This window comes from Bacillus rossius, chromosome 3 (genome assembly GCF_032445375.1).
Source record: "Bacillus rossius redtenbacheri isolate Brsri chromosome 3, Brsri_v3, whole genome shotgun sequence".
Taxonomy (NCBI): domain Eukaryota; kingdom Metazoa; phylum Arthropoda; class Insecta; order Phasmatodea; family Bacillidae; genus Bacillus; species Bacillus rossius.
Window position 1 is genome coordinate 50,200,637 of NC_086332.1, and position 27,852 is coordinate 50,228,488.

General features: G+C 38.1%; 1 protein-coding gene across 5 annotated transcripts in view; it reads left to right on the forward strand.

Annotated features, from left to right (window-relative positions):
- LOC134530667 (uncharacterized) overlaps nt 1–27,852 on the forward strand; it is a 205,970-nt gene that overhangs the window by 20,417 nt on the left and 157,701 nt on the right. For 4 of the 5 annotated variants that reach the window (XM_063365709.1, XM_063365712.1, XM_063365711.1 and 1 more), the window contains exons 1-3: nt 6,927–9,474; nt 15,223–16,380; nt 19,681–19,788. In XM_063365709.1, the coding sequence (XP_063221779.1) occupies nt 9,229–9,474; nt 15,223–16,380; nt 19,681–19,788 (1,512 nt within the window). In that variant the 5' untranslated portion in view covers nt 6,927–9,228. Of the gene's footprint in view, nt 1–6,926; nt 9,475–15,222; nt 16,381–19,680; nt 19,789–27,852 lie in introns of those variants that run through there. The other variant, XM_063365710.1, reaches the window with a different exon arrangement.

Below are 27,852 nucleotides of genomic sequence, written 5' to 3' on the forward strand. Positions count from 1 at the left end.
TGGCAGGCATTGGGTGAACACGCTGAACGTAAAATCCCAGTTTCAGTGTTATTAGTCCGTTAATTTAAATCTCTAAAATCCACAGATTATAGTTTCGCACCAGGGGTCAAAGGGGGCAACGGGGCAGTGGCACGGCTGGCACTTACTTGCTTTTTTGACGTCGAGATGTCCGGTCACTAAATACACTCGTTTGCTCACGAGTGTTTTTTAATGGCAAACCCTTGCCATAACACGTTACAGTAGCTGCGGGTAATTGTACGGATATCACGAATCCTGCGCTGTACCATCTTGGAGTTTTGTTTGGCGCACATAATTCATCATTGGAAAATCCTCGCAACATTCACACACGCCTCACCAACCACTCGCGTTTCATCGTACCAACGCGTTCTAAATTATATATATGTATATGAACCCCGTTCATATTCAAAAGGAACACTCATATTCAGATGTTCGACCGGCAAGTCACTTCGATGTGTAACCATCACCATGGCCAACCCGCGTTTAACTCACGTCCGCGCCCGCCCGGGCCCACCAGGCGACTCACGCTCGCCAGTCACCCCTGACGTCACACACTCAGCTGTTTTGCTCGCGCGCCGCCTAGCGCAGCGATTACCAAAATATTCGGTAGTGTCCTTGAACGTTCAAGACCAATTTAATAATTTAAAATCTTACAATTAAAAATAATAAGACTAAACAAGAATTACAATTTCCTTTTTAAAAACAAAATATAACAAACTTAAATCCAAAATAACTCTTATTACCAGGGCATCCGAAAAAGTTAATAAAATAAGTTAACCATTTCTACCAACATAAACATTATCAAAGGTAGAGGCTGTAGCACACATGCTACAATAGCTTGAAAGGAACTTGCTAGGAAGAAGCATAAAACGCCATCATGCAGTGAGTATTGTTAAAATAACATTAAAACTACACATATTAAAGAAATTAGTGTTAAACCAAACACACAAGAGAATAATACCGGACAGCAGCTCTATACTAACAACACAGAGGAGATGGTGAAAAATAACCCAGTGGAAAGAAGTGTGGACTACAAAATTATTTATAGTTAATTTGTATGTTATATTATCTGGTGTCAAACATGATAAACATCTTTATAAGGAATTTGAAGCACTGGAGGTTAATTTATTTCCCTGCAAATCTGTACAAATATTTAAAAAAATTCTAATAGAAAATAACATTATTTTAGTTGTAATAATGTTGGTACCATATGTATTAAACAGATCAAATGTCATATGTACTGGCCATACGTCCGCTGTCTATCGGACTGACGTGACAATGCCAGGTTCTCACACAAGACTTCTGGAGTTGTTCGGTATTAGTCTATAGTGTGTTTGGTTTAGCTTCACTGTAACCAAAAAAAAAAAAATATATATATATATTTTTTCTATCCAGATAGACAAGGAGGGCGAGGGGTCGTTCTCATTTTGTCTTGAAGTATTGAGATGGAAAAGATAGCTCACACCAACTCCCTTACTTCTTACCTCCATGATCCCATTTTGACTTCAGTTATTAACATTGCAAATGTTGCATACTCATTATTCTATCTATGTTACTTAACCAGGAATGCAAATCAAATCCACAAATTCAATCAATATATCTTTATAGTTACAGCGCTGAAACTCTGTAAATTTTTTTTGCACAATCTTAGTTATGCCACAAATCACTACGGCTAAAAAAATTATGAATACTGTGTGGTACAAATAAGGGTCTAGACATCCTTCTAGATCAAAATTATTTTAATACTTTACTTGAGCCATAATTTGTTCAATTATATCTGTATGCTTCAAAATTATTCAACATTTACAATAAAAATAAACTTTGTTAAAAATGAAATCCTGTGATACTGGTGATAAGACCATAATATTTTCAGTTTATGGCGAGGAAAAGAAACTAAATATTTTTTTTTGACAAACATAATTTTTAAACTTGTATTCCATAGCGTTTTGCACTAACTGAATGATTTTACATTTATTTGCCAGTAGTAACCTCTATGACTTTGTAATAAACAACTGATGATTATAAAAAAACTACATTTTGATACAAAAATTTAAAGTGCGCTAAAAGCTTACACTAAAAATTTATTTCAGTGCGTTTTTAAGGTTCATAAAATTTTCAGTAACATCAACACAGGTACGTACTTCATTACATCTGTAAGTAATTATTTTTTATGCATTGTGTCATATAAGAAGTAGGTAAAACATTATTTTGCAAAATAAAAATACTGTTGGTTAATTTTCATACTTTTCTCTGAAAAAGTATTAAAATTTAAGCATAATCCGGAATCTAAGTTTGCTATTAAAAAAAAACAAGGTTAAAATTAAATGTAACAAAATAGTAAAATATATTTGAGTACTTACTATGAGAAATCGACTGTCTGTAAATACACTTTAATAATTATATAAGTTTAAACTATTCTGAATGATCAGTGATTGCAGTAAATTTATATTGGAACTGTTTATGAGATCCGACGAAGGAAATACCTATTTAGCCCAGTGAAATTAGTTTTTTTTCCTGCATTAAATCATATAGTTCCAAAAGTTTCAGCAATGTGTAGAGGGAGGTCACGTGAACAACACCTAATAAAGTCCCACCGATTTCCGGCGCCGCCAAGGGGGGGGGGGAGGGGGGTTTAAAGGTCCAATTTTTATGTTTTTTGCGGATATCTCGAAAATGGTGAGTCGCACAGAAAATATTATAGTTATACAACTTAAAGATTATTAAATTACCTACAAATTGGTGTATCATGTTTATCTCTATGTTTTACCGTCTCGGAGCAATGTGCAGGCGAAAATGAAAGATATTCTGAAAATTTTGTAGTGCCTCACTTTTTCGTCAAAGTTTCCCACACAGTTATTTTCCAATCAACGTTACAGGAAATTCGTCTGAAAATAAGTTGTAGAACATTAAATTCCTTTCAATAATATGTAGCATTTACTAAATTATCTACAAGCAGTGAAACGTTAGAGCGTTTTGAAGTTTAGGGGTAGATTTCGAGATTCCGCTGCTTAACTGATCATTTTTTTAAATTTCCGTTTTCAAGGGCTTTAACTCTCTGGAGCACGTTATTTATTTATGTGAACAAAAATTCTTTTGGTTTCCAAAACAAGTAAAAATATATATGAATGAATGTATAAATTATATAATATGAATATATGATATAGTATTACATATTTTTATGATATATTCATATATGAATGTAAACATATTTCATTTATATAAAATATAATTTTTCCCACCATAGTTGCAAAATGGTAATAAGTTAAGTATCAAACACTATACATAGCACATTTTGTCCATATTTGCATGTACATATTGCACACATTTATCATGGGTTCCAACTCAAGTGTCCCTAATTATCGCTATACACTGTAAAAGCATGTCGTAACCTATATACCAAGGCACCATAATTTTAGTATAAAAAATTAACCACTGGTTAAGATAAAAATATTTAATAACCTGTATTTTCTTGGCTTCTTGGTGTAGGCCGTGTCAGGAGATTGTCTTGCAATTTTTCGGCAGTCATTGCAGCTGCCATCATCAGGTAGACTAAGTCTGACTGGACTGTCTACCTTCTGATGGCAGCTGCGATGACTGCTGAAACGTCGCAAGACAATCTCCTGACATGGCCTACACCCAGAAGCCAAGCATATGCAGATAACGGCCGCGAAAGTCAACGATCTTTATTAAGTAATACCCTAAATACTATAAGTAGTTAAACATGCAAAATTAGAAATATAGGTTTACACAACCTAATTCCCGGTCACCCTTCCATCCTATCAAAAGTTTCCAGCTGTTTATACTCCTCATCGTCCAACTCTTCCGACTCCTCTTGAATGGGAGGACAGTTAGTACCAGCACCGTGGCAATTGCCACATACAGGTGAGCAGTGTATACCGGCTTTCCGACACCCACTTCTCATACCGCAACCTGTGACACGACAAAATATAGAGTTGAGCACGCTGTCAGGTGCAGTAGGGGCCTTGGTCTTAATAGGAGTAAGATCCCCTATCTTCTCTTGTCCAACCCCAACATTCAGGGTCAATGGATTCATTTCCAAACCACTTTTGGAACTGTAGGAACACTCTGCACGAGTGATGTAGAGCAGCATCTTTTGTAGGCGGCAATGAAGACAATTTTGCTTTTATCTTGGCTGGCGATTTGACGACGCACATGTACCTGTGAATATAACAAAATATAACAACATTTATTCATCAAACAGAATGCTTCAACTAAGTTATTACATGCAACACAAAAATGAAATGTACCTATGATGATTGAGGTCATGCTCATGGGGTGGAGCCTGATACAACAGTAGCAAATATTTGTTCCCCAGCTTCAGCAATGTCTCCTGGAGTGTATTTGGAGTAGTAAAACACATCAGCGATGTTTTTTTGTTTCGTTGGGATACCGCTGAAAACATTTGACTATGGCTGCTTTACTTTTCCCATAAATCCAGTGAAGCCATGGATAAAGAGAATTTACTGTCTGAATGGCAAGGCCTGAAGTTGTTGGGAGTAGTACAGCCTGTCTTCTGTGTTACCTCGTCCAGGCTTCATGAAAAACGTATTCATGTCTCGTGGTGTGAGTGCCACCAGTAATACGAGCAGGTCTACGTCCTCGCCAACTACTACCACAGTTGAATGAGAGTTATTTTCTAATCCACACCTGACAATGCTGCAGTCAGCATCTCCTTTGGCTATGGTGAACTGTATGACTTTTGCACCCAAAGCCTGTACTAACATACTAATCAGCTTTGTTTTATTCCTTTCGTTGGAAAGAAAGTTTTCCTGCTGAACAGTAGCCACCATGCTCTCATCAAAGTCTATGTCCACTGATGTTTTACTTGATGCTCTCCTATACTGTTCAGCTCTTTTCGTCGAATTAGTGTCTTTGTAATCATCGAAAACCACAGCAGAGTTGCAGCCGTAATGATTGATGATGTAAGATACATATTGATCGCAGATGGAAGCGAACATGGTGTTGTTCCACTTTAACCTATGAAGGAGGAAGCCACCATCTATTATTGTGAAAGTGTTTTTCAGGTTTACTCTTTGATTGCATGAAGGAAAGGTATCGTAGAGAGCTGACATTTTCGTTTTTCTCATGATCCCTTCATCAAAAAGAGTCATGGGGTATGGGGCTAACTCACACTTCAACAGCTATTCTACATCCCCTTCAGTTTTCTTTGAAACTATAGTTTTTTTGGAAAATCATTAAAGGCTCGACCACCACTACTTCGTTGTCCAGTTTGACAGTGTTGCTCATAGTAGCCAAAGTGACTACTGCATTCTTATTACATTGCTTAATTTCTGCAAAGTTCATTCCAAAAAAAGTTTTCATTGTACAGGTTCCGATTTCCAATGCTTGGTAACAGTTGATGTTGATGGTTCCTATTACTCCAGTTGATAGGGACATCAAATAATCACGTTCAGCAAAAGGAGGGTGATCAGCCAACCACTGTGCAAGCTTCCTTCAGTCTTGGTCATCTCTGCTTATTCGTGATGCTCGAAAGTCAACATGCTGTTCTCCATTCATAGAATGGATGCCGGCAAACTGCTCTAGTGAAGAACATATGGCTGTAGCTGTGCATGCTCCTCCAACCCATTTCGCCAACACAGAATCACTAATGCCTCTCCCTCGTGTTAGTCCCCCTTCACTTTTCATGTCAAGCATCAGTGTCACTTCAATTGCCATATCAGACCACACTCCAGCCATTGGTGTACCAGTTCTATTTACAGTGAAATATCCACGATCTATGAAATCCTCTTTAACTTCTGGGTAGCGAGTTGTTAGTCCAATCATGTCCTGAACATAGAGATGTGTACATTTCGCATACTGAAAATGCCCACTGGCATGGAAGAATGGAATCATCTGTTGGGCGTATGTCAAGTGGCCTTCCCAATTACCAGTCCACTGTGCTGCAATGAACTTTTTCAACACCACCATTTCAAAGTACTGCACCGATAAAGCTGATGTTGGCCCAGCATCTTTCAAATGTAACAGCTCATTGCTCAATTTCTGTTGAACTCTGGCAAGGGAGGCATTTATTTTTGATTTTTTCTGAAGTTATTTCTTCCGAGGTTTTAAATAAGGTCAATAGTTCTTGCTTGTCATGTGATGTAAAACATGATGTGAGACAAAGCTGTCTGCACCAGTAAATGTCCTCTCACAGCTCTGCTGTAAGTCTTTCCACTCAAAATTTTGTCTACAGAGTTAGGAGCAAAAACACAGCACAACAGTTCCTTCAGCCCACTCCCCGCCATTGTTTGACCAATGCACCCCAAAAAGGACATAAGCATATGAAACCCACCAAGTATCATTTCCACCTTGCCGAGCAATGGATCATCATAGCTTGAAGCAATGATTTCCCGTGCTACAGAGAGTTAAAGCCCTTGAAAACGGAAATTAAAAAAAGAACAGTTAAGTAGCGGAATCTCGAAATCTACCCCTTAACTTCAAAAAGCTCTAACTCTTCACTGCTTGTAGATAATTTAGTAAATGATACATATTATTGAAGGGTATTTAGTGTTCTACAACTTATTTTCAGACGAATTTCCTGTAACATTGAATGGAAAATAACTGTGTGGGAAACTTTGACGAAAAACGTGAGGCGGTACAAAATTTGTAGAATATTTTTCATTTTAGACTGCTCATTGCTCCGAGACGGTAAAACATAGAGATAAACATGATACACCAATTTGTAGGTACTTTAATAAGCTTTAAGTTGTATAACTATAATATTTTCTGTGCGACTCACCGTTTTCGAGATATCCGCAAAAAACATAAAAATTGGACCTTTAACCCTCCTCCCCTCCTTGGCGGCACCGGAAATCGGTGGGACTTTATTAGGTATTGTTCACGTGACCTCCCTCTATACATTGCTGAAACTTTTGGAACTACATGATTTAAGGCAGCAAAACCAACATTTTTAGTCTAATTTGACTGGGCTAATTAATATATGACCTAGAAAAGTTAACACAAAATACGAACTTTGATGTGGGTAACATTGTTATCTGACTGTGAAAAAACTAATACGATTATACTTTATTAAACCAGTTTCCACTATTTTAGTCTTAACCTAACACGGTGGCGTGAATTTTAAATCCTGGGGTGACTTTGAAACTTCATGTCTAACATAATTAATTCAGTACATACTATGGCAAATTTAATCAGAAACTTTTGCCATGTTGCAGATGGCAGCAACGATATATATATGTAAATGTATATATGATCTCTTTTGTGCTGGCATTGAGTTTCACGTGTCCTAGTTTCATTTTTGTGTAACTCATCTGGTAACTGACAACACTTGTCACGGGGATGGTTCGCGGGGCGTCTGGAAGGACACATCGGACAGAACAGAGACAAATTAGCATCGTGGAGTTAGGAATCGTCAGTAGACGTCACACTTTCACGTAGTTCAAGCATATATCGAAATAAGACAATATGGGGAAACTCTCGCCATTCAGCATTGACGAAGCGCGAGAAAATTTACTGCAGTGCTTTCAAGCTATTTTTACAATCCACGCTGCTATATGTCACTAATGTAACTAGTTTTAAGCACTAAAAAAACATTGTACCAAAACTAAAGCACACTCCACGAGGCCACTTGCTTCCCGTATTTATTACAAAGATAAATTTCCCATGCCAGTTTGCAAATGTGTAAGTACCTATATCTTTCATACAAACTTGACAAAGTGTGTTTCATGTATTTATTAACATTAATATGTATGTATTTATGACGTGTCTTAACGAAATCAAACAGTTGACTTAAAAACAATTAAATAAACAAAAATTATAAAATGTCCGTTTTTTCTTTTCTCAAGCAAAATCATTTCTTAAAAATTCTAAGTGTAAACGTTGGAGCACTGAAATTCTACCATTTCCTAAAATTTTAGTGTGAGGAACAATGTTAATTTCCAACAATTCCATTATAAAGAATACTATCTTTAATAAAAAAAAATTATACAGTATGCCAGTAAATAATGTCCCAGTTACACGTTTAACAGAATCAACTGTAAGCGTTGCAGTGTGTTGGTTCAAGGTCACAATTAAAGAGTAACTCAAGCAGTTTTATATAAGTGCATGCGCGAGTACTGCTTTTGTTTTGGTTATCTCGCTTGCAGCGCCACCTACGCAAAATGGCGGCCTCTGATTTAAGGAGTGAATATGAAATTTCAGTTCATGTGGGGAAAAAAAAAGGTCCGTAGATGGTATAAATTCGCTGGCCTGCTCCTTTCCTTTGGGGGCTTTATAAAAGATCGTGTCTACGTTCCGCCGCTACCTAATGATTTGCCAGAGTTGAGACATAATCTGCTCGTGTAGTGTTGATGCAAGTGCGGAAAGAGTTGGACTGGAGGTTGGAATTCTAGATGTTTCACGGAAAGCCACGTGTGGGACCCCTGGGAGGGCTCGGGAGGGCTCGGGAGGGCAGGGCTGCGACACGTAATGCATGCCAAATTGCATCCCGCATGATTGTGCCCAGGGTTTTCCCTGTGTCTATGCAGGTTTTACCTGGGCCCAACCTATCTCTAGTTATAGTCTAGATTTAAGAGCGAGGGGAGTTGGTCATGGCGCCAATCGCTGCTATGGCTGGCCAATCCCCTCCTAGCACATGATGCATGTGACCCTCTCCCTGCATGGCTAATCCCATCATGACTAGGCGTATAGACTTCGGCCTGAGACGCACCTAGGTCCCTCCCTAACCCGGAACCGTCCAAAATACACTTGGCTTTAGCTTTGAATATATATACTGTATAGAAGTCGCGAGTGGATAGGATTTACTCTACGTTTTTCAGAAGCGTACGAGAGCAGCTTGGGAACTTCACCGCTGCAGTGCGCTGCCGTAACGCCCTGTATCGTCTTAGTTGTTATTTACACGTTAGAGCGCAGCCCTGTCGCCCGCTGTCATTCCCCGCACCCCCCCCCCCCCCCCACCTATCATTCACTGCAGCTCAAGTTCGTTCAACGGGAGGGGGAACGGGTGTTTGAAGAGTTCGACACTTGTCCGCTAGGGACCACCACAAGTCGATGCCCTAGAGATGGTGGCGATTGCGGCGGTGAATTAACCAACTACCTCAAAACCGTATTAGAAATTTTAACCTGGGCTGGCGACTTCTATACAGTATATATATTCAAAGGCTTTAGTTAGGTTAGGAAAAAAAAAATCAATCGCCGGACGCGGCTGTTTCAGCGAGCCCCCGCGCGAAGATGGCGGCCGCCACGAGCCGCTTGATGGGCGCCGAGCTGCAGCTGCTGGAGTTCGTGCGCGACGTGTACGGCGAGCTGCAGAAGGACGTGCAGGTGGCCAGCGAGGCGGCGGAGCGCCAGGAGACGCAGTACAGCGAGAAGCTGCGCGCCGACATGTCCTACGCCTGCGACGTGCTGCGCCCGCTGCTGGAGGGCACGGCGTTCAGCCGCTCCGCCGAGGAGGAGAAGGACCCCGTGCTGCTCCAGGTAACTGCGACCTCTCGCCTTCGATCCACCGTCCAAACAGGGCCGGCGCGTCCATATAGGCAAACTAGGCAACCGCCTAGGGCGCCAAGTAGCTGGGGGCGGCGCAGCACGACACATAACAGCTCATATAATATGTTTAACGATTATTGAAACTAGAATGAAAATGGATTTTTGTAACGGTTTGGAATGTTTATATTGATATTAGTAATTATTTAAAGTCCACGGTGACCTGTTTATGATTTGTAATAAGTAAAAAAAAAAAAAAAACACAAGCCTGCTTACATTTGATTGTTGACAAAATCTTAGGATTACATGATGTATTTTGAGGCAAGGAAAATTTTTTTGGGGTGTCCTGTGGGGGGGGGGGGGGGAGGGGGGCATTAAGGTGTTTCGCCTAGGGCGCCAATTTACCTTGCACCGGCCCTGCGTCCAAAAGAACATCCTTGCAAAAAATTGACAGTAAGAACACTCTGACTTTTGTTTCGAACGAAACATACAACCCGGAAGTAAATAAAAAAAAACGGCGTCGTTTCTACCGAAGATTCAGTTCTCTTAAATAACGAGAACAAAAATAACTCTTCGTTTATTTAAGTTGAATTCGTCGTCGAAAAGTCCGTAAATTTGCTGCAGCTTTGCGGGCTCCCAACGTTTCTGGAGCGGAGCTTTACCATATGACTTGAAGGGAGTGTGTTCCATGGAATAGCCAGCATTCTCCGGGAAATTTTAAAATTTAAAAATCGTCTCTAAGCCAACCTGGAACTTAAATTTCCGACAGTTATTTTTTCGATTTATATGGTGAAATTAATTTATTCCTACTTTACCAAAAATTATTCTTGGATTAGTTTTATAAGTTCTACGATATAATTTCGGTGAAGTCACGTCATTTTACAAGGCAATATATTTTTTAGTACCTATTAAATCATGAAAATTCAGTTTAAATTGAACCAGCATTTTAAATTACATGCTAAAAGCCTTCCAATTCTTCCTTCTATAATAGATGTCCATATTTTTCACAGAAAACTAGGGGGAAAAAAAACAAGAAAACTAATAATGAATATGGCAGGCGTAGAGCTCTGCGCTAGAGCCACCCCTGGGGCAATGTACTTCCCCACCCCACCCCAACGCCATCGGCCGAAACCAAACCAATCAATTTTAAATAGCTACGTTTAAAGAATACTAGGAGAAATTCCGCGTAAGATCAACCATCTTGTTCACGTATACCAAATCTGATTTCCATGCAATTTTGTGTGAAGGAATCATATGACATAAGTAATAAATATAAAATATTTTGTAAAAAAAACACACACACACACACACTCGCACACTCATAATGGTGACATTTTCCCCCTCCAAATTGTAATACAGTGAAAAGTCAAAAATCATTGGCAAACTAATAGAAAAGTCATTCTATGGATAATCTTCTTGAGTTTCTTGCAAATAATCACTGTTTCAAGGTCATTTACTGGAAATTTCATCATGAATACCTTAAAACATGCTATCTCAGAAAATTATGAAAATATATATAATGTATTGCTGCGACATTTTCCCACAATAAACCACAAAAATAATGTATTTCATTCAAATAACGCATCATATATTCAAAAATCGTTTATCTTCTCCGAATTAAGCGTATGTGGGCAAGAACATTCTTTTGTGAACTGTTACTGCATTACAAACATAATTTTTCAATACCTATCTATCATAAGAAAGGTAAAAAATTTTAGGAAATTTTTTGGAATATGCTTTTAGTAATCACTTATGATGCATACGTTTTACGAATGTGCATAAAGTTGCACACGTCAAAATAATAAGGAAATTCTTTCTTGAGAATAACAATGCAGAACCTACTACCTCTTTGAAATAACAATTCAGCCGCTGCCTCTTTGGGAAAAAAAAAAAAAAAAAAAAAAAAAAAAAACAGTGCATCCCTCGCCTCTGGTGTTGACTGGATCCACAGGGCCTGCCACCTTCACAAACACAGCGGGCATGTGCTCGGGCATTGACAGCGTGGAGTGTTCTGTAATCCGGCACCAGTCGAGCCGGCTGCCGAGTGTGGGCCGCCAGGCCGCACTACTGCCGGAGTTTTCAGTTCGCTCAGAGTTTCCCGTTACTGTTGTTTTCATTCCAAGCAGAAAAAAAAATTATCCTTGCTTTTATAAAAGATTAATTTGGATACCAGTTGCCAAAAAAATAGTTTTTTAATGATACAAGAACTAGCTAATATTGTAACTTTGTACAACCCATGCCTATAGTTATTTTTTGCATATTTGAAATATGTTTTTTGAGATTAGACTAAGTATTTATTACAAAAAATTATCACATAATTTTATATTTTAATTGTATTTTCGTTCAAGCATAATTTTTTTTTTTAAACTACAGGAAAAAATTGATTAGAAGTTTCAATTATTGGACTTTATCATGTTTTATTTTGCTTATTAATCAGCGCAGTTAATACTGGAAAACTATTCAAGGAACGGTTTACTAATAACTTTAACTAGTGTAGATACTGGGACAACACAAAGCATAAATTCCCGGGCAATAATCCGAACCCAGTGTTACTTCGAACACTATTTTGTAGTGTTACAGTTGTTTTCAAGTGAATGTAAAAAATTACCAATATCTGTAATTTGACACGAATATTTCTGTTCCATTTACAAAATAAAAATTAATGTGTAGTACAGTGTTTCCTGTTTTCTAGCGGGTTACATTTCACAGTTAAATTCGATAATCCGGCATGGCAGTTATCCCGACATTCCGTCACTGTATTTTTTTAAAAATACTAATAATTAACATAAACATTTACGTTTGTCTTTAAAATTATAAGATATAAAATCTTCCACCCATGTGTCTAACTTGCCAATTTCTATTCGCCACCACATTAGCAGCAGTCCCAATCCCGTATTATTTGATATTATTTAATAAAAAAACGTTAATTTATTATTTCTCAACCAGTGACAGCAGCACCGAAGCAACACTCAGACACTTGCACGTCACTGGCGTACACGGCACATGTCGGTCGCGCATTGGTGACGCTCGCTTGTCCGCCATCGTTTTACGTCGCGTGGTTACGGACAGGGGCTTCAAGGGGACGGAAACTCCGGGATGGTAGTGGGCACCGATCCTCTAGCGCGTCATGCCGAGTGCCCACGACCCTCTACGACAACATTCAATGATCTCTGCTGCCGAGGGCACAGCGGGGAGTTGGTCGTGAGGGGTTGAAGCATTCTCCCTCCTCAGTCGTGCCCTTTCTGACCGCTACATGGTCTGCGCCAGAACATTGGCTGAAGTGTAGTGTTTGCATTGTGGAAACGTTTCCAAACGACTATAATTTATGGAAGTGACTGTGTCTAATGACTGGGATTCTATTTCATACTTACAGACCATCATCAGACGCGGTCAAGCACCATATCCGCAGTGTCTTGGGGCGTGGCAATGTGGATTTAATTTAATGCCATTTCCTGGAAGGGGAGGAGAGAAAGAGAGAATGGGGAAAATGATAGCCACAACTCCTCCTCTCTCAGAACCTATGGAGGAGGAAACTGAGGGGAACTTTAGCAGTGGCAAGGCACACGACTCATGTCCAGGTCTGTGCCATCGTGATCTCGGTTTAACCAAGGATCCTCGATGTCACTTCAGATGCTCACTGCAGCCCTCAGCCATGAGTTCACACGAGGTGTAGACCACACTGGCATTCCAACGAAATCAACCTTGCTGCATTTTGAGAGAGTGTACTCAAACCATAGAGGGTTAGAAATTACCAGGCGTCACCAGTGCCACATTTTCACGCCCCAAAAGAATCTGCGGATATGGTGCTTGACCGCGTCTGATGATGGTCAGTAAGTATGAATTAGAATCCCAGTCATTAGACACAGTCACTTCCCATAAATTATAGTCATTTATAAATGTTTCCACAATGCAAACACTACACTTGAGCCAATGTTTTGGCGCAGACCATGAGATGAAGAATACACTGTCTCGCCCGGTCACATGCAGACGTGGCCACCGGCTGACTCGAACATTCCTCCGATAACCCGCTCCCACAATTGACCATTAAACGATTTTCTTACATCACAGAACCAGAGAACAAGAAGTTACCATCCTCGCAAACACCACAGTCTCATAATTGTATAATTTACAGAAACATAACAATACAAACATCCTTAATGAACTGCGTGAACGAATGACCAAACACGGAATATAATTGAAATATTTTTTTTTTTGCTGCTGTCAAGTATTTGTGAAATTATAAGATTTTAGCTCTACTTAATTTATTTTACAAAAAAAATAATTAAGTCCTACCCATACTGATTAGAGTACAGAAAGGCGCCAATATGAGAATCCTTAAACATTTGAAGCTTTCCTCCAGAAACTGGAATATACTGTTAACTGTTAAGTAACGGAAAAAACGAACATTTGAATGTATCTGAAAGCCAATTGATTCCGAAGAACTAATCATGTCAGTGACTGTAACCGAAATGCTTGTTACAGTAATGTCCTATATAATCTTAAATCTCGGTATGTCATGCCACGTTGGTTAATGTTATAGTTCTTGTAATACCTATCGATTAAGGGCCTTTCCTCTAAATTCATCACAAAAGCTCTATTGCATTGTATGCTTCGTCTCGATTTTACACAGCATATATTCAACATATATACAGAATATTCCAGTTTCAAGGGGAAAGCTTCTAATGTTATATGATTTACATATTGGTGCCTTTCTGTACTGAAATCAATGAAACATAGTACATAACTTTTTAATTTATTTTTGAAAATAAATTAAGTAGAACTGAAATCTTATAATTTCACAAATACTTGACAGCAGCAAAAAAAAAATCCAATTAAGTCTGGTGTTTGGTCACTCGTTCACTCAGTTTATTAAGGGTTTTGTATTGTTCTGTTTCTCAAAATTGTACAATTCCAAGACCGTGCTGTTTTTGAGGTTGGTAACTCCTTGTTAGCTGGTTGTCTATTCGTTTAAAACTTTTTTTGTCTGGCTGTCTATTAGCTTAAAACGTAATGCAAAAGTTTATAGATATTATCAATTGCGTGACTTATTAGAGCCCGAAAAAAAAATAATTTAGTAAATAGCTAGTGACCCAACAACCCAATAACAATTTTAAGAGAGCTATATCAATAAGTTTATAGTAAAATGCCTTGATTTATATTTATAAGAAAATGAAATAACCAACCATCGTGTGAGACTGAGCCTTAACAAAGGATTTCCCCACTACATACCCACAACAAGCCTGTCACTTGAGGAGGGAAGTTCTTCCTACCCCTCTTTTGTTCTCTACACAGGTTAGACACCCGCGTAAGTTTTGCAAAGCCTTTCTGACTGGCCTTGTAACAACAAAAAATTTGCCAAGACAGACAACTTTTCCTCTCAGTGACCGGATAGAAGAACCTTCTGGCCAGTCCGTGGACAGTATAGTTTTTTGTTTCAAGTTTAGAAGTTTGAGTTTCACTTTTGCAGTTATAATGATCGAATACAGAATGTATTCACACATTTGACGTTGAAACTACTTTCCTTAGTATTATTTTGTCATCTGTTTACTAGTGACTTAGATGTTTTCTCATTGTGTATATATTATGTACATACATGTTAAATCCAACCCACTCCGTTAGAAAACGATTATGGCTCCATAAGTGTCGACTGTACATATATGTTTCTCTAGTTGATAGGAATTGTTATTCCAGGAAAAAGAAATCGGAATGATTTCTTTTTTTTTTTTTTGTATTTTTTCTCAGGCTGAAAAAGAAGCGAAAGAATCAGCCACAGCCCGTAAGCCTCGCCCCCAGCCTGCTCAGTGTTCAAAAAAAATGACCGAGTATGAAGATTTGAGCATAAAGGATTTGGCATACTTAGTACTGGACGATGCATTTCCAGCTAATGGGAGCGATACAGATATAACCAAAAAGAAAAAAGAAGATCCTTGCGAAGCTCAAAAAAAGGAGCCTGCACGTCCCAAACAGGACTCTGGGAAAGCTCCGCCAACAGCAGTTGGACCCAAAAGTCCAGCAGAGCAGAATGAGTCCTCGTCAGTGAAAAGCACGTCGTCCACAGTGGTGAATGTATCGCTCAACACCAACGGAGTCAACGTGCACGTGACGACAGAGATAAGGGAGGGACCAATGCCGCCTAGTAGTGCACAAGCAAACCCGGCCTCAGAAGCATGTAATCCTCCTAAAAGACCACCTGTGAATTCTTGTGACTCGAATAAAAAGCCAGTCTGTTCCTGCAGCGTGAAACCCAAACCGGAAGTCGCACCGACTGTGCCGGCCCCCGACCCCGACCCCCAGCCTCTAAAAGCTGCACCCACTGCTGATACCCAGTGCATAGGATCGCTGAACCGAAGAAGCCCAGCGAACGGCGCTGGCACGACCAAGGTCGCCACACAGAATAGAATAACCGTGCCTGAAACTGGCTTGCGGACGAACGGCGCTCAAGGCTGCTGCAAGCCAAGCACCGGGAAGAAAAATGGCACCAACGTGCGCACGACGATCAGCGAAACTGAGACCACGGTGACGACGATCTTCATTCCGAAGGGCAACACTGCCGGAGCGCCGCCGCTGAAGCAAGATCGCGATCGGCAGCGATGCGACGACCCAGCGAAGGCGAGTGCGCAGGTGTCGGGCCTGGGGAGCGCGTGCGGGCCGAACAAGGCCGAAGCCGGACTCCCGGACCAGACCAAGAACGGGACGAAGAAGGTGAAGTACGTGATGCACCAGGCGCCAAGCCCCACCGGCTCGCACCCGACACTCAACAAGGGGCAGGAGTTCGTGCACGGCTTCGTCCCCAGACCCCCGGGCTCTGGGCTCCAAGACGACCCCACGGAGACCGTCCTCAGCAGGATCCAACCGGGGAACATCACGGACGAATGGGATGCTGCTCAGAAACACCTCAAGGTAAGTCCCGTATCCACCCTCCCAACCTTGTGTTATTGCTAGGGACATGAACTGCCCATCCCCTGGTCATTGGCGGCATTTTCAAGTGAAGCCAACTCCCTATTTGGCCAGGCAGCTACAGCTACAGCTTCCGCCCTGGGTGGCTAATATTGGTGTGCTGACAGTAAACATGTACCTGAGATATGCCCAACCAACCACGAAACACATATAATGGCTTTAGAGCTGAAATACACGCCCGATATAGAAATCATCTTGCGGAAAGTACCTGGCCCTAGTTTATTACGTTTTCGCATCATAATTTTGTTCTGTTTTTTGTCGCAAACGAGTGAGTCAGAATTCTACAGGAAAATTTCAGCTGCTGGTTCAACACAGGAAAAAAAATTAGAAACATATACACGACTGATGGCCAAAAGTGCTTCCGAAGGGCGGTGTACGCCTTTGAATTTTGAGCTGAGTTGGTTTATTGCAAATAAAATAGAAAGTATAAGATAAAACATTGAGCGTCTGGATGACGTTAAAAAAAAAAAAACAACCATTGCAAAACTTTTACTGTCGTAAAATGGTTTCACTTAAAAAATTGGGGTACCATCAATATTTCTCATAAATTGTTCTTATGTCCTACATCCAAATATTTCAAGGAAATAATTTAACGACAGTGACAGATTTGCTGTGGTTGTAGAACTCTATCAAATTAACATCGTATATACGCTCAGTGAGGGTTTTATCTTAAATACTTTCTCACTTTATTGCAATTAAACAGTTTCTCAGTGTCAACTGCAAAAGCGTACACTTAAGATCAAAAGTCGCATGAATGTTTTCAATTTATTTTCTTTTTGTGATGCACTAGCAGCTTAAGTTTGTCGGTAGAATTCTGACTCATTCTGTTTAAGAATTGTTAATTGATTTTCGTTGTCGATTTTTCGTGTTAGATGTGCACATTACCTGCTACAGATGTAAGATGCCAAGAAAATATTATTAACTAAATTTTTGTCTGAGTGCTGATGCATACAAATTTACTTCTATATGATAATTATTCAAGTTCCTTCATTAATATATAGAATTAGTAATAAATCATTAATCAAATGTGACGGATTGCCCTTTTTTAAAACTGAATATAGGTTTTTTTTTAGCCGTTAGTTAGTTACCTGCGGGCAGAGTTAGCACGCACACACAGAGAGAGAAGTAACGGCAAAATTTTAGTGTGAAAATTTAAGGCCTTAAAGTCGTGTGATAAATGCAATGTCGTAGAAAGCTAAGAGACCCCTATGAAACCCACTAGCAGTCGGTATTGTTCAGCATATGTTATACTTTTAAAAGTGTAGAACAGCACTTCCCTGGTATCGAACCTGGGTCTCCATGACGAGAGCTCTACATAGTGGTCGCGTGGCAGCCTAGGCCTGCGACTGGCAACCACGTCGGTGTTATTGCTAGCTAGGCGAGTAGCGCTGGTTAATTGTAACTATCCGTCTTCACGCCATCATGACATGCTGTTGAACGAGGGTACGTTTTAATGACCAGCACGATCATTGTAACAAATTTATTTAAAATACAGATGCACTGTGATAAAGCAACCTGTTGAATACATTAAATTAGCAGTTGAGATATGTCGAAAACAACAGTTATTGTTGAACAACACAACGAAGCGTTGCTGATTTTTTTTTTTATGTAGCTACTACCTGTGTTGTGAAATAGCAAGAATCAGTACGTCGTTAACGGTAATTTATTACCAACTTCACAGCATCGCATGATTAAATCTGCAACATAGATATGTAACTGGGAGCCTGTAAATGGGACGAACTGTGAATTAGTATCATTTTTTTCATTTCAATGTTTGGTACATAAATGTAAGGTCAAACCAACTAAATATTTATAATATGAACCATAAATTCTTGTACCTGCAAATATCACAAACGGTTTTGATAAAAACATACTGAATTGCAAATTTAGGGCTCGAAAAATCTATCTAGGAACCTAGTTATTAGCAAAAGAAAAGCTCATTTTCTCGCATAGTTTTCCCTTCAATAATAAAGAATTCCATAAGATTTAATAATCAAGAGATTTTGTTATGTGAGACCCTTCCTTCAAATATTCTCTATCATTTCATATCAAAAACCTGTTAAAAATAAAATATAACTTACAGGTACAAATCGGTAGCAAAGTCAATGACAGGTTGCTATCTGGAATTCATTTTTTTCCCATTCAAGCTTATATATTTTGCTGTATAAAGTAAATTTATTATCCCACAAATTTGTAGCAGTTCCTTAGAGGGTCTCTAACTCAATACCACTCAGGAACCTCACTCATTTCTCTAAGTTTGCTGCAAAACTAAGGAGAAACGAAATCTGGGAAAAGTATCATTGCAGTTGTGTTATTTCTCACTATGATGATAAAGGCTGTTCCGGTATTTGTGATCTAACGCATTCATAATATTTTATACATATTTACTTGTATACTACGTCTACTAATGAGTATTTTTACTGCTTTGCCAAAATAGGGCCAACATACATTACTGGCATTGCACGGAAAAAGAATTCCAAACTATCATTTCACATTTTTTTGAAAAAAGGCCACACTATCAGTATATTTTAACGTATATATAATGGTTTCTATAAATTAAAATATTACGTTATTCCATTAAATATGGTATTCTTGATTCTTTTATATTAATTGAATAACCCGGTGCACAAGCTTTAACTTGGTGGCAGGATATAATCGTAATAATTTATCTTTGACATATGTCTAAGCAAGAATAGATTAACAGTAACGACAATTTATACTTACTAATGGCCTGTACTGAAATGAGTCTAATAGTTAAGAACATAAGATTTAATGGCAATGAAAAATAAATTAATCGAAAATAATGTGTTATAAAACAAAAGAGTTTTTGTGCTGTTTAGAATAAATATATATTTTTGAAGAACTTATTACTTGATGCCTAACAAAATAGCAGGCTTATTCAGCTATCTGCCCTCTATATGTAAAAAGTAACTAATAATTTAGTCATTCATCACGAATTAACTCAGGCAAATATATTATTTTTGTTTTCAACCGTTAAAATTGGTTATAACCAATATTTTCTCTTGAGGAATGCACTTTACATTATTTGCTTTCGAGCCCACGACCTCTCGATTCCTATCCAAGCTTTTCGTAATCTGTACAAAAATAAACGTTCAAACGCCTTTCCCTTCTTCCTCAGTACTTGGCTGTCATTTAGAATAACTCATCATAGAAGGGCTGCATTTAGCAAATAATTTAAATCGGCAGAAATTGCGCGTGCTGATTGGTTGATGTTTGCCACAGGAATGCAAGAGCTGTTCTCGCTTCCTGAATCCTCTGCTCCGGAAAGTTGGAATGAACCTGGTGAGTCTGCCGTGCGGCAACGGCAACGGCAGCGGACAACCGGCGCAGGTAAGCGAGAGGGCGTCCGAGTGGTCGGACTAGCTCGCCTTAGACTCGGGATATCCCGGTTACATTCCCGGCAGGTTGAAGCCGGGATCTCGCCGCGTGCGAGTGGTTTCCTCCGTCTCCCGCGTCATATAATTACCCCCTCCACTGCTTCACTCTCACAAGGATAGCCTACAGTTCACATGGATGAAAGCCACAACCACATCCCGAACAGTTCCGAAGTTTACCGAAGTAAATTGTTAGGTTAGGTTCGGTTCGGTCAGAGTAATGAATAATAGTTCTTTATTTTTTCTTCCGGGAGGGTAGGTTAGGGTAGGTTAGGTTAGGTTTTCGTAACCAAAATGAAAGGTTTATTAGGTAATGTTAGCGTTGTTTAAAATACTCTCATACAGTAAAATATACTAATCCTTCCACGAGCGATCGGCAAACTTCGGAGAGCTTTGGAACTGTTCGAGGGTGGCTCTCATCCCTGTGAACTGTAGGGGTACTTTATTTTCTTGTATTTTTTGTTCAAATCATAGATGATATAGATTAGTTATTGCCTTTTAATTTTTTTTGCGTGGGACTCTAACAATTTTGTATAATTTGCACATACAGAATGTATTATTTTTTAATGGTTAAACTCTGAAAATTATTTAAACAGTTAAAAGCAACTTAAAATGGCCCGCCCCCTTTTTTTTCTCAAAAGCCTTCGTTCAGAAGTTATTCGCATTTTTTTTTTTTTTTTTTTTTTTTTACCATTTTCACTTTCTTGCCATCGAAAAACGGTAATAATTAAAGACATACTGAGGCTACAAAGAATCAGATTGCTCTATTTGAAAGAGTCTTAGATTTCATGTGAAATAATCTTACTATTAATATTCAGGACCAGTTAAAAAATAGCAAAGATCAGTTCAAACCTTTGAAAATATTAAAAAATGATAAAAACAATCATAAGTATATTTTTGCAAATGGTACCAACTATTTAAGTTATTAAAAGTTAAAGTTTTTTGTTTGCCACAGTACCTATTTTAATGCATTAATTACGATATATTAAACCCTTATTGATATTTACAACCTATCATACTAACCCCCGTATAAAATCAACCATGTACCAACAAAGTACTCAATGACACTTGTTTTTGACAGTCCTTTTGACAAATCAACCATTCAACGTAGGAGCCACATTTGTCTTTACAACGCGCGATCTATATCGACAGTAGTCCGATAAGAACATCTTGGAGCAGGGGTCGCGGAAAGGAAACCATGAACTGACCTGCAAGCTGCGCAGTAAAGAATTTACAGCCCTGAGGCCATCTCCTCGGTCCGTCATCCGTTCATCGATCACGTGACCGCAGAAGGGGTTGACATTTTCCATCCGTCCGTCAAAAGTTTGGCAAGCTCAAACTTTTTGACGGACGGATTACATTTTGTCTGTGGTTTGGTTGCGCCATTCAATTGCCACAATAAAACAGGCCTGTGGAGTTCGTCCAGATATTTTGCACAATAACATCACGTTCTGAAAACACACGTCCAAAAAATCAAATATGACTCGGATTTTTTTCCGGAGGATATGCCAATACAATACGCACGGAAGCACGGCATAAATAGCTAACTGTGTCGATATAAATTTCCGAGAGAAATCATGTATTGTTGGCAGCACTTATCTGGGAAAGTACTTTGAGTGACGGATGAAGTGATGTAGATCGCGTGGCTGGATGCGTGGCTCTGACGGACGAAAGAGTGGCGGACGGACGGATGCCGGATAGAGGCGACGGGCTTGCATAATTCCGCCTTGACACTGAACGGTCTGTTTGCCAAAAGAGATGGAAGAACCGTGTGTCGTGGCGGACGTAGCTGACAATTTTTGATGTTATGGAATCTCACGGCACTTTGTGTGTCCGAGTTTCCATGCAGCAAGCGTTAGATATTTCAGTACTAGAACATGACCATACTAACGGCGAATAATTGCCACATTAAAATTAATATTTTAACAAAAGCACATAAATTACCATTGGTAAGCAAACCTACATCTTATTATTTACATCACCCGAGTCAGACAGTTATATTGACACCTTATACACCAAAGATAGCCTTTCGGGCAGAAGACAAAATCAGTCTTACTCCCAGTATACACTTCCAATATATGTATAGGGTACAGCAATAATTTATTTGAGGGAATGTGCCATTTTTATCAGTTCTTATTTGTTCATGGGACTGAAGCATTGTTAGCAGTATTTAACGCTTTTCGTTGTACAAAAAAATCTTTGCATACCAAAATAATATAATTTTTTTATAATCTTCATTGATAACTGTGAATTGACACTTAAAATTGTTTTGCATAGTATATAAAATGTTTCATAGCTGATCAGTATATATAGCGCTTTTTTTACAATCAATTTGCAAACTTTTATATTTAGTGTTTTTGAATCACAGATTTATAACAGAAATCGATAACAGCTAATGTCCGTTTTTAATGAATACAAACAAAATATTACAGCTCTAATTTGAAGTCTAGGGAGCAGCACTTATATAAGAACATAGCAGTTTACGTTCTATTATAATTTCTGTACAAAAATATTATGCATTAGTTTCTAAACTTCAGCACATGCATTTTCGAAACTTTATGCCTTGATGATTTACGATGCATTAAATTTAATAAAATAGCTTAAACACCCTTCCACCTTCGCCATTGCCTTAAAACATAGTTCTTGCAGGAATAAGAGTTTGTATTTGTTCATGTTTGAGCCTGTGTCTCTAATTTGACTTAACAACAATTTTAAGGACCGTTCTACAATGACACGGAAGCGGAGATGGATCACGTGAACGGAGACGGAATTCACGGAATGAAGTAATTTCAATGGCACGCATACGGACACGGACCCATACGGATTAGCTCGTCAATGCTCAGATCATCCGATTACGTTACTCCGCGCGACCAGCAGAAGCCGAGTGTTGGGCGCGGTGGTAGCCTTGTTTGTTCGATTTAAATACGTAAAAAAATGTTGTTTCAAGTTATAAGCTTATCTAATGTTCTGTCATTACTTTGTTGTTTATTTTTATTATACATGTAAATCCTGACCATGTTTTGTTCTCGGATCTCAAAATGTTTTTTTTTTAATTGAATTAATTTTTAGGAACCGTGAAGTTTAATATCATTGGTTGCAGCGTGTTTCTTATTCGTGCATAGTGGAAGATACAGACGGATAGTGAAATGTACATTCTTGCACGTCCGGATACGTTTCCGTTTCCATGCCATTATAGAACGGGCCTGTGGATATTATTGCAAGTGGTAGGGGCCCACATGTGCAGAGAAGTGGCGGCAGCAAAACAAAGTTTGTTATATTTAGGTTTTGATTAAGTTGGTTAATGTATGTAACTTGGATTATATCAGCTGCAGCAACAATTTGGCAAATCATTTCTATTACAACCAATAAGAACCTTAAACAAACCATAATTCATATTGTAATACTTTCTTGGTTATGTTTGTTGTTGGATATAGTTCATTCGACAGGATTTTGCAAAAGGTGCGAGGTGCCATGACTTTTGACTTACATCACTGCCGCCATATATCACGTTACCACCACCATATTGGATGACACCGTCGCCATATTGGATAATGTCACCCCAACTATATTGTATTACATCACCATCATCTTGGGTGACATCACCGCCATCTTATTTCCATCTGCTGATTGTCACATGCATCCACTCGTCATCTTGGTTTCCACTCATATTGGTTGCCATGTTTCATTCCCAAATTTACCATTAAGGGCGCTGGGGTTGACTACTGATTTAGTAATGTGCGTTTCGTTCACTATCTTCGATTAACAACTAATTGCTATTAACACTAGTGTCATCTGATTATTCACACTCGTTCGACCCACCCTATTTATTGATTCCGCTATTTATTCATAGGATCGCTATTGTCGTCGAATTACTTGCTTAAATTTGTCTTGCATCTTTGATTTCCAAGTTAATTGCTATGAGTGCTAGTGTCAATGCTGTACACACAGTTGAAGTTTCAATTGCTACAAGTGTTCTTTTTATCCCTATAACATCAAACGAACAGACTTCTGGCTTGGAACATGGACCAGTGCTTCTTACCACTCTGTTTCCAAGACACAGTAATGCCCGTTTAACACGTAAGCAGATCACACCAAGCAGACAGAGTATAAATCTGATCAGCCAATCAAAGCACCGCATTTTCGCCACGCGAGTCACGCTGACATATTGAACTCACACCGAAATTTCTGCATACCAAAAGAGTAGGCAATGCTGAGTTTGCCTAGAATTCTATAATTTAAAGGGTCTCATTAAACTAGAAACAAGAATGATTACATGCATAATTATAATAGCGGTCAAAAATGTGTTCAATCATGTTAGTTCATTTACTCAAATAATTACATTAACTCAAAAGTGTATGACGAAACATTAACTATTAAACTTTTAATGATATAGTTTCATCGAAACTAATACAATATATTTGCTACATATATATGGTCCAGTGTTTGTTTTGGTTACAATGTAACAAATTACGACAGACTTTCTCATGAAGAAATAGATGTAACGAATGAGCACAATAACTATCGCTGACATTGTGAGTGCATGAAAAGTACAACTTATGAGGTTGTCATCTGTACAAAAAATTATATTTCTACAGCAGTATAAATTTAATATTAACTTAATAAGGGTTATTTATTTGATTAAAACATTTTATATCACAATCGCTTGATTTTATTATATCATTCGACCACAATATTGAATTCTTACACTGTGAGAAAAGCATACCTTTGCTTGTATATGCCATCATTTGCATGATCATCTACCCTCTTTTGTAACTTCAAACTCTCTAGTTTGTCATCGGAAAACTGTAATTTAAATATTTTCCCCCATTCATTTCTCTCATTTTAGAGGTCCAGCCTAGAATAATAGTGGGAAACTAAAAAAAAAGTATAATCTTTATTAGGTATTTAAAACGTTTTACTAACACTTAGAAAATATTGACAGAATATAAATAATACATATTAAAATAAATTTAAGTGCATGCCTACGTATTTTAAATTCATTGGCAGGCATTCACCCCGATAACATTTATGTCAAATCATCAACAGAACGCAGCTTTCATTCAAACTTTAGAACATCTCTGATTTACATCTTAGACAATCTTGCTGTAATCATTTGAAATTTAACTGGTAGCCACTTAATTCTTGTACTTTGTATGTGAAAAAAATTATTATTATTTTAGTTTATTCATGCAAAACCTTATAGATCTTCACCATTCATTCTCAAATAGTTGAACCAGGCAATGGCCAACTTGTTCGTACATTGTGTTTAAACTTTACAAAGGATTTCACATTTCATGTTTTCATGTGCTTCTGTTGTAGAGACGAATAAAAATCATTTTCATAGTATAGTTTTTACGACATTTTTCTGAATTCCCCTAGCCTTCTTCATTCCTTCATAGTTAAAACTGATGCGTAACCCTTTGCCTGCAGGCAACATACTGTGAGATATTTCCCCCAACATTTATTTTTAAAATTTCCAACAATATGTTTGTTGATTGTGGAGTGAAGGAGTGACTGTAACGAAAACAGGAGGTGTCAATTTTCCCAAAAGATGACATTATTTGCTAAGCTAACTTCAAAGCTAAATGTATTTATTCCATACATAGAATATTTTTTATTTGTGATATCACAATGAAAATTGTACATTATGTTCTGGACACATCCAGTAACACAAAGCTGTAAAATTTGGCTTGCGAATTATGATTTTTTAATGTTGCAGTGTAATTAGTCAAGATATTTACTGTGGATAGTCTCTATCCTTGAATGTAGATGTTGCAAAAGCTTCTTATAGTGTTGCTCACTAAGCACTATCTCCATCTTTTGCTATTTGCGCTTACTTTCGCAAGCTTGCCAAACTTTGCACTGTTCACAAGCTCAAATAAATACTTTTATGTTTTAGAATAATTGTCTGAAGCTTTGTAGTTTAATGATATTTAGTTCGATACACTTTTTGCGACCAAATTACATTGTTAAAACTGCAGGCAATTATTTAATTTGGTGTTGATAAGACCATGATCAACCAGCCACTTTCTCAGGTTCTTGCAGCACAGCACAAACATTCAGCACGCTTTAAACCTGGGGAGACCCTCCGTCATTGACGGGGAGGAATGGTTTATCTCTGTGAGCATCGCGGAACTCTTATTATGTAATATGTTTAGTATGGTTGTTGTGAACATTCCCCCCATTCGAAGCTTCGCACTGGAACGACTCAATTATTTACCCCCCTCCCAAATACACGTTATTGGCATATATATTTAACTGATAAACGTGCCCTGGTGTCATATTAAGTTCCAGCTCTGCAGTGCCTCTTGACAAAATGCGAAATACCATTCCATACTTTTTCTTTAAAAAATAATATACGTATATGTCTTAGTATGCCAGCCAGTTCCACATACATTAAACTCTGCTTAGCACCGAAATGTAACCCAAAAGCAAAATACACGCTGTGCTCAGGCAGATAGTAAAAAATATCTCAAAGATATCAGCAGCTGCAGGTCAGAAAACTCGTCGAGTCTCCTGAAATCAAATTACGCCCTGAGTAGACATACACATAATCTTCATTGCTGATACAGAAATCGTTATATTGTTGAATGATTTATTTTGTGATGATGTAATCATGAAGAATTACTCCTTTGAATTTAACAAATTCTTACTGGTCTAGAGAAAAGAAGCGAATATTTTTCTTGAATTTGCCTGAATGTAAGTTCGCAGACAACGAATAAAGAATTTACCTCATGAAATTGAACATTTTGAAGAATTGATTCGAAAATTAACACCCAGCTTCCTCGAAAATGTAGCGAGTTTCTTTTCAGTATGGGGGATGATGAATATTTTCTGTAGTTATAAACAAGCTGTTTGGTAATAAATGGTTAATCATGTAACAAGTTATGAAAAACACTCTGATAATTTTTTCGAGTGGTTCTCCATCATATTACAATTATTGTAGGCTTTCCATTACACTTTCCAATGATTTTTTCGTGGTCTTTTGCTTCTTTTAATGGTACTGGTGTATTCAGTTTAGTAGTTACAGCATATATGAGCCCTTTAAAAATAAGTTTCCGGCAATGCTGATGGAGAGTAGATCTTCTGCACTTGTTAGCCAATATAGACTACTGCATAAATTAATTTCGTGTCAGCATCCTGACCATTGTATTTTTTGGGTTCCATTGGTAGGCTCGTGATAACATCAATGTTGACTTGTGCATGGATTCCAAAACTATATGGTTCATGTTCCTGGTTAAATGTTGATTGGTATATGTTGATTTGGATTTTAGGCAGCTTGAGAGGCATTGCATAAAAATTTGCATACACATCAATGGGCAAATTGACTGTGTTATAATTATTTTGGACTAGCTGCAATACCCGGCGTTGCCAGGGCTGAACACAGACTGTAGTTAGTAATTGTCTTCTTAATTTGAATGTCAAGTGTGAAAATTAATTTATATCACTTTCAGATCCCGACAGACGTTGTTCTGCCAGTTTATAGTTATTTACCTGGTCTGTATGTAATTTAGACTTTATAAAGCAATATAGAAAAAAGCTGAAAAATAAGAGATTACTAATATTGAAAAGATTCCATTATCTAGCTAATGCTCGGCTTGCATTTCAATGCCTCATTCAGTTTTGTTTTGTAATATGTTTGAAGTAGTTCCACATATACAGATCATCTATCCATCTCTCTATATATATTTATCTCTATCTACATCTATGTATCTCTCTATCTCAATTTATCTCTTTATATCTACATATATACTTCCCACTATCTCTATAGCTTCTATATATAAGTCTCTATAAAGCTCTATACATCTATAGGTATATATCTTTATCTAACCCATTTCATTCTCTATACCTCGCTCTATCTCAACTTATCTCTCCGTCTCTATCTCACTCTATATATATATCACTCTATCTCTGTCTCTCTTTTATATTTAAATAAATTGTGTCATGCGTGCGCACTTATACAACAAAAACAAAGTGCCGCTATATAAAATGAAGTAAACACATTATTTGACACGATTCG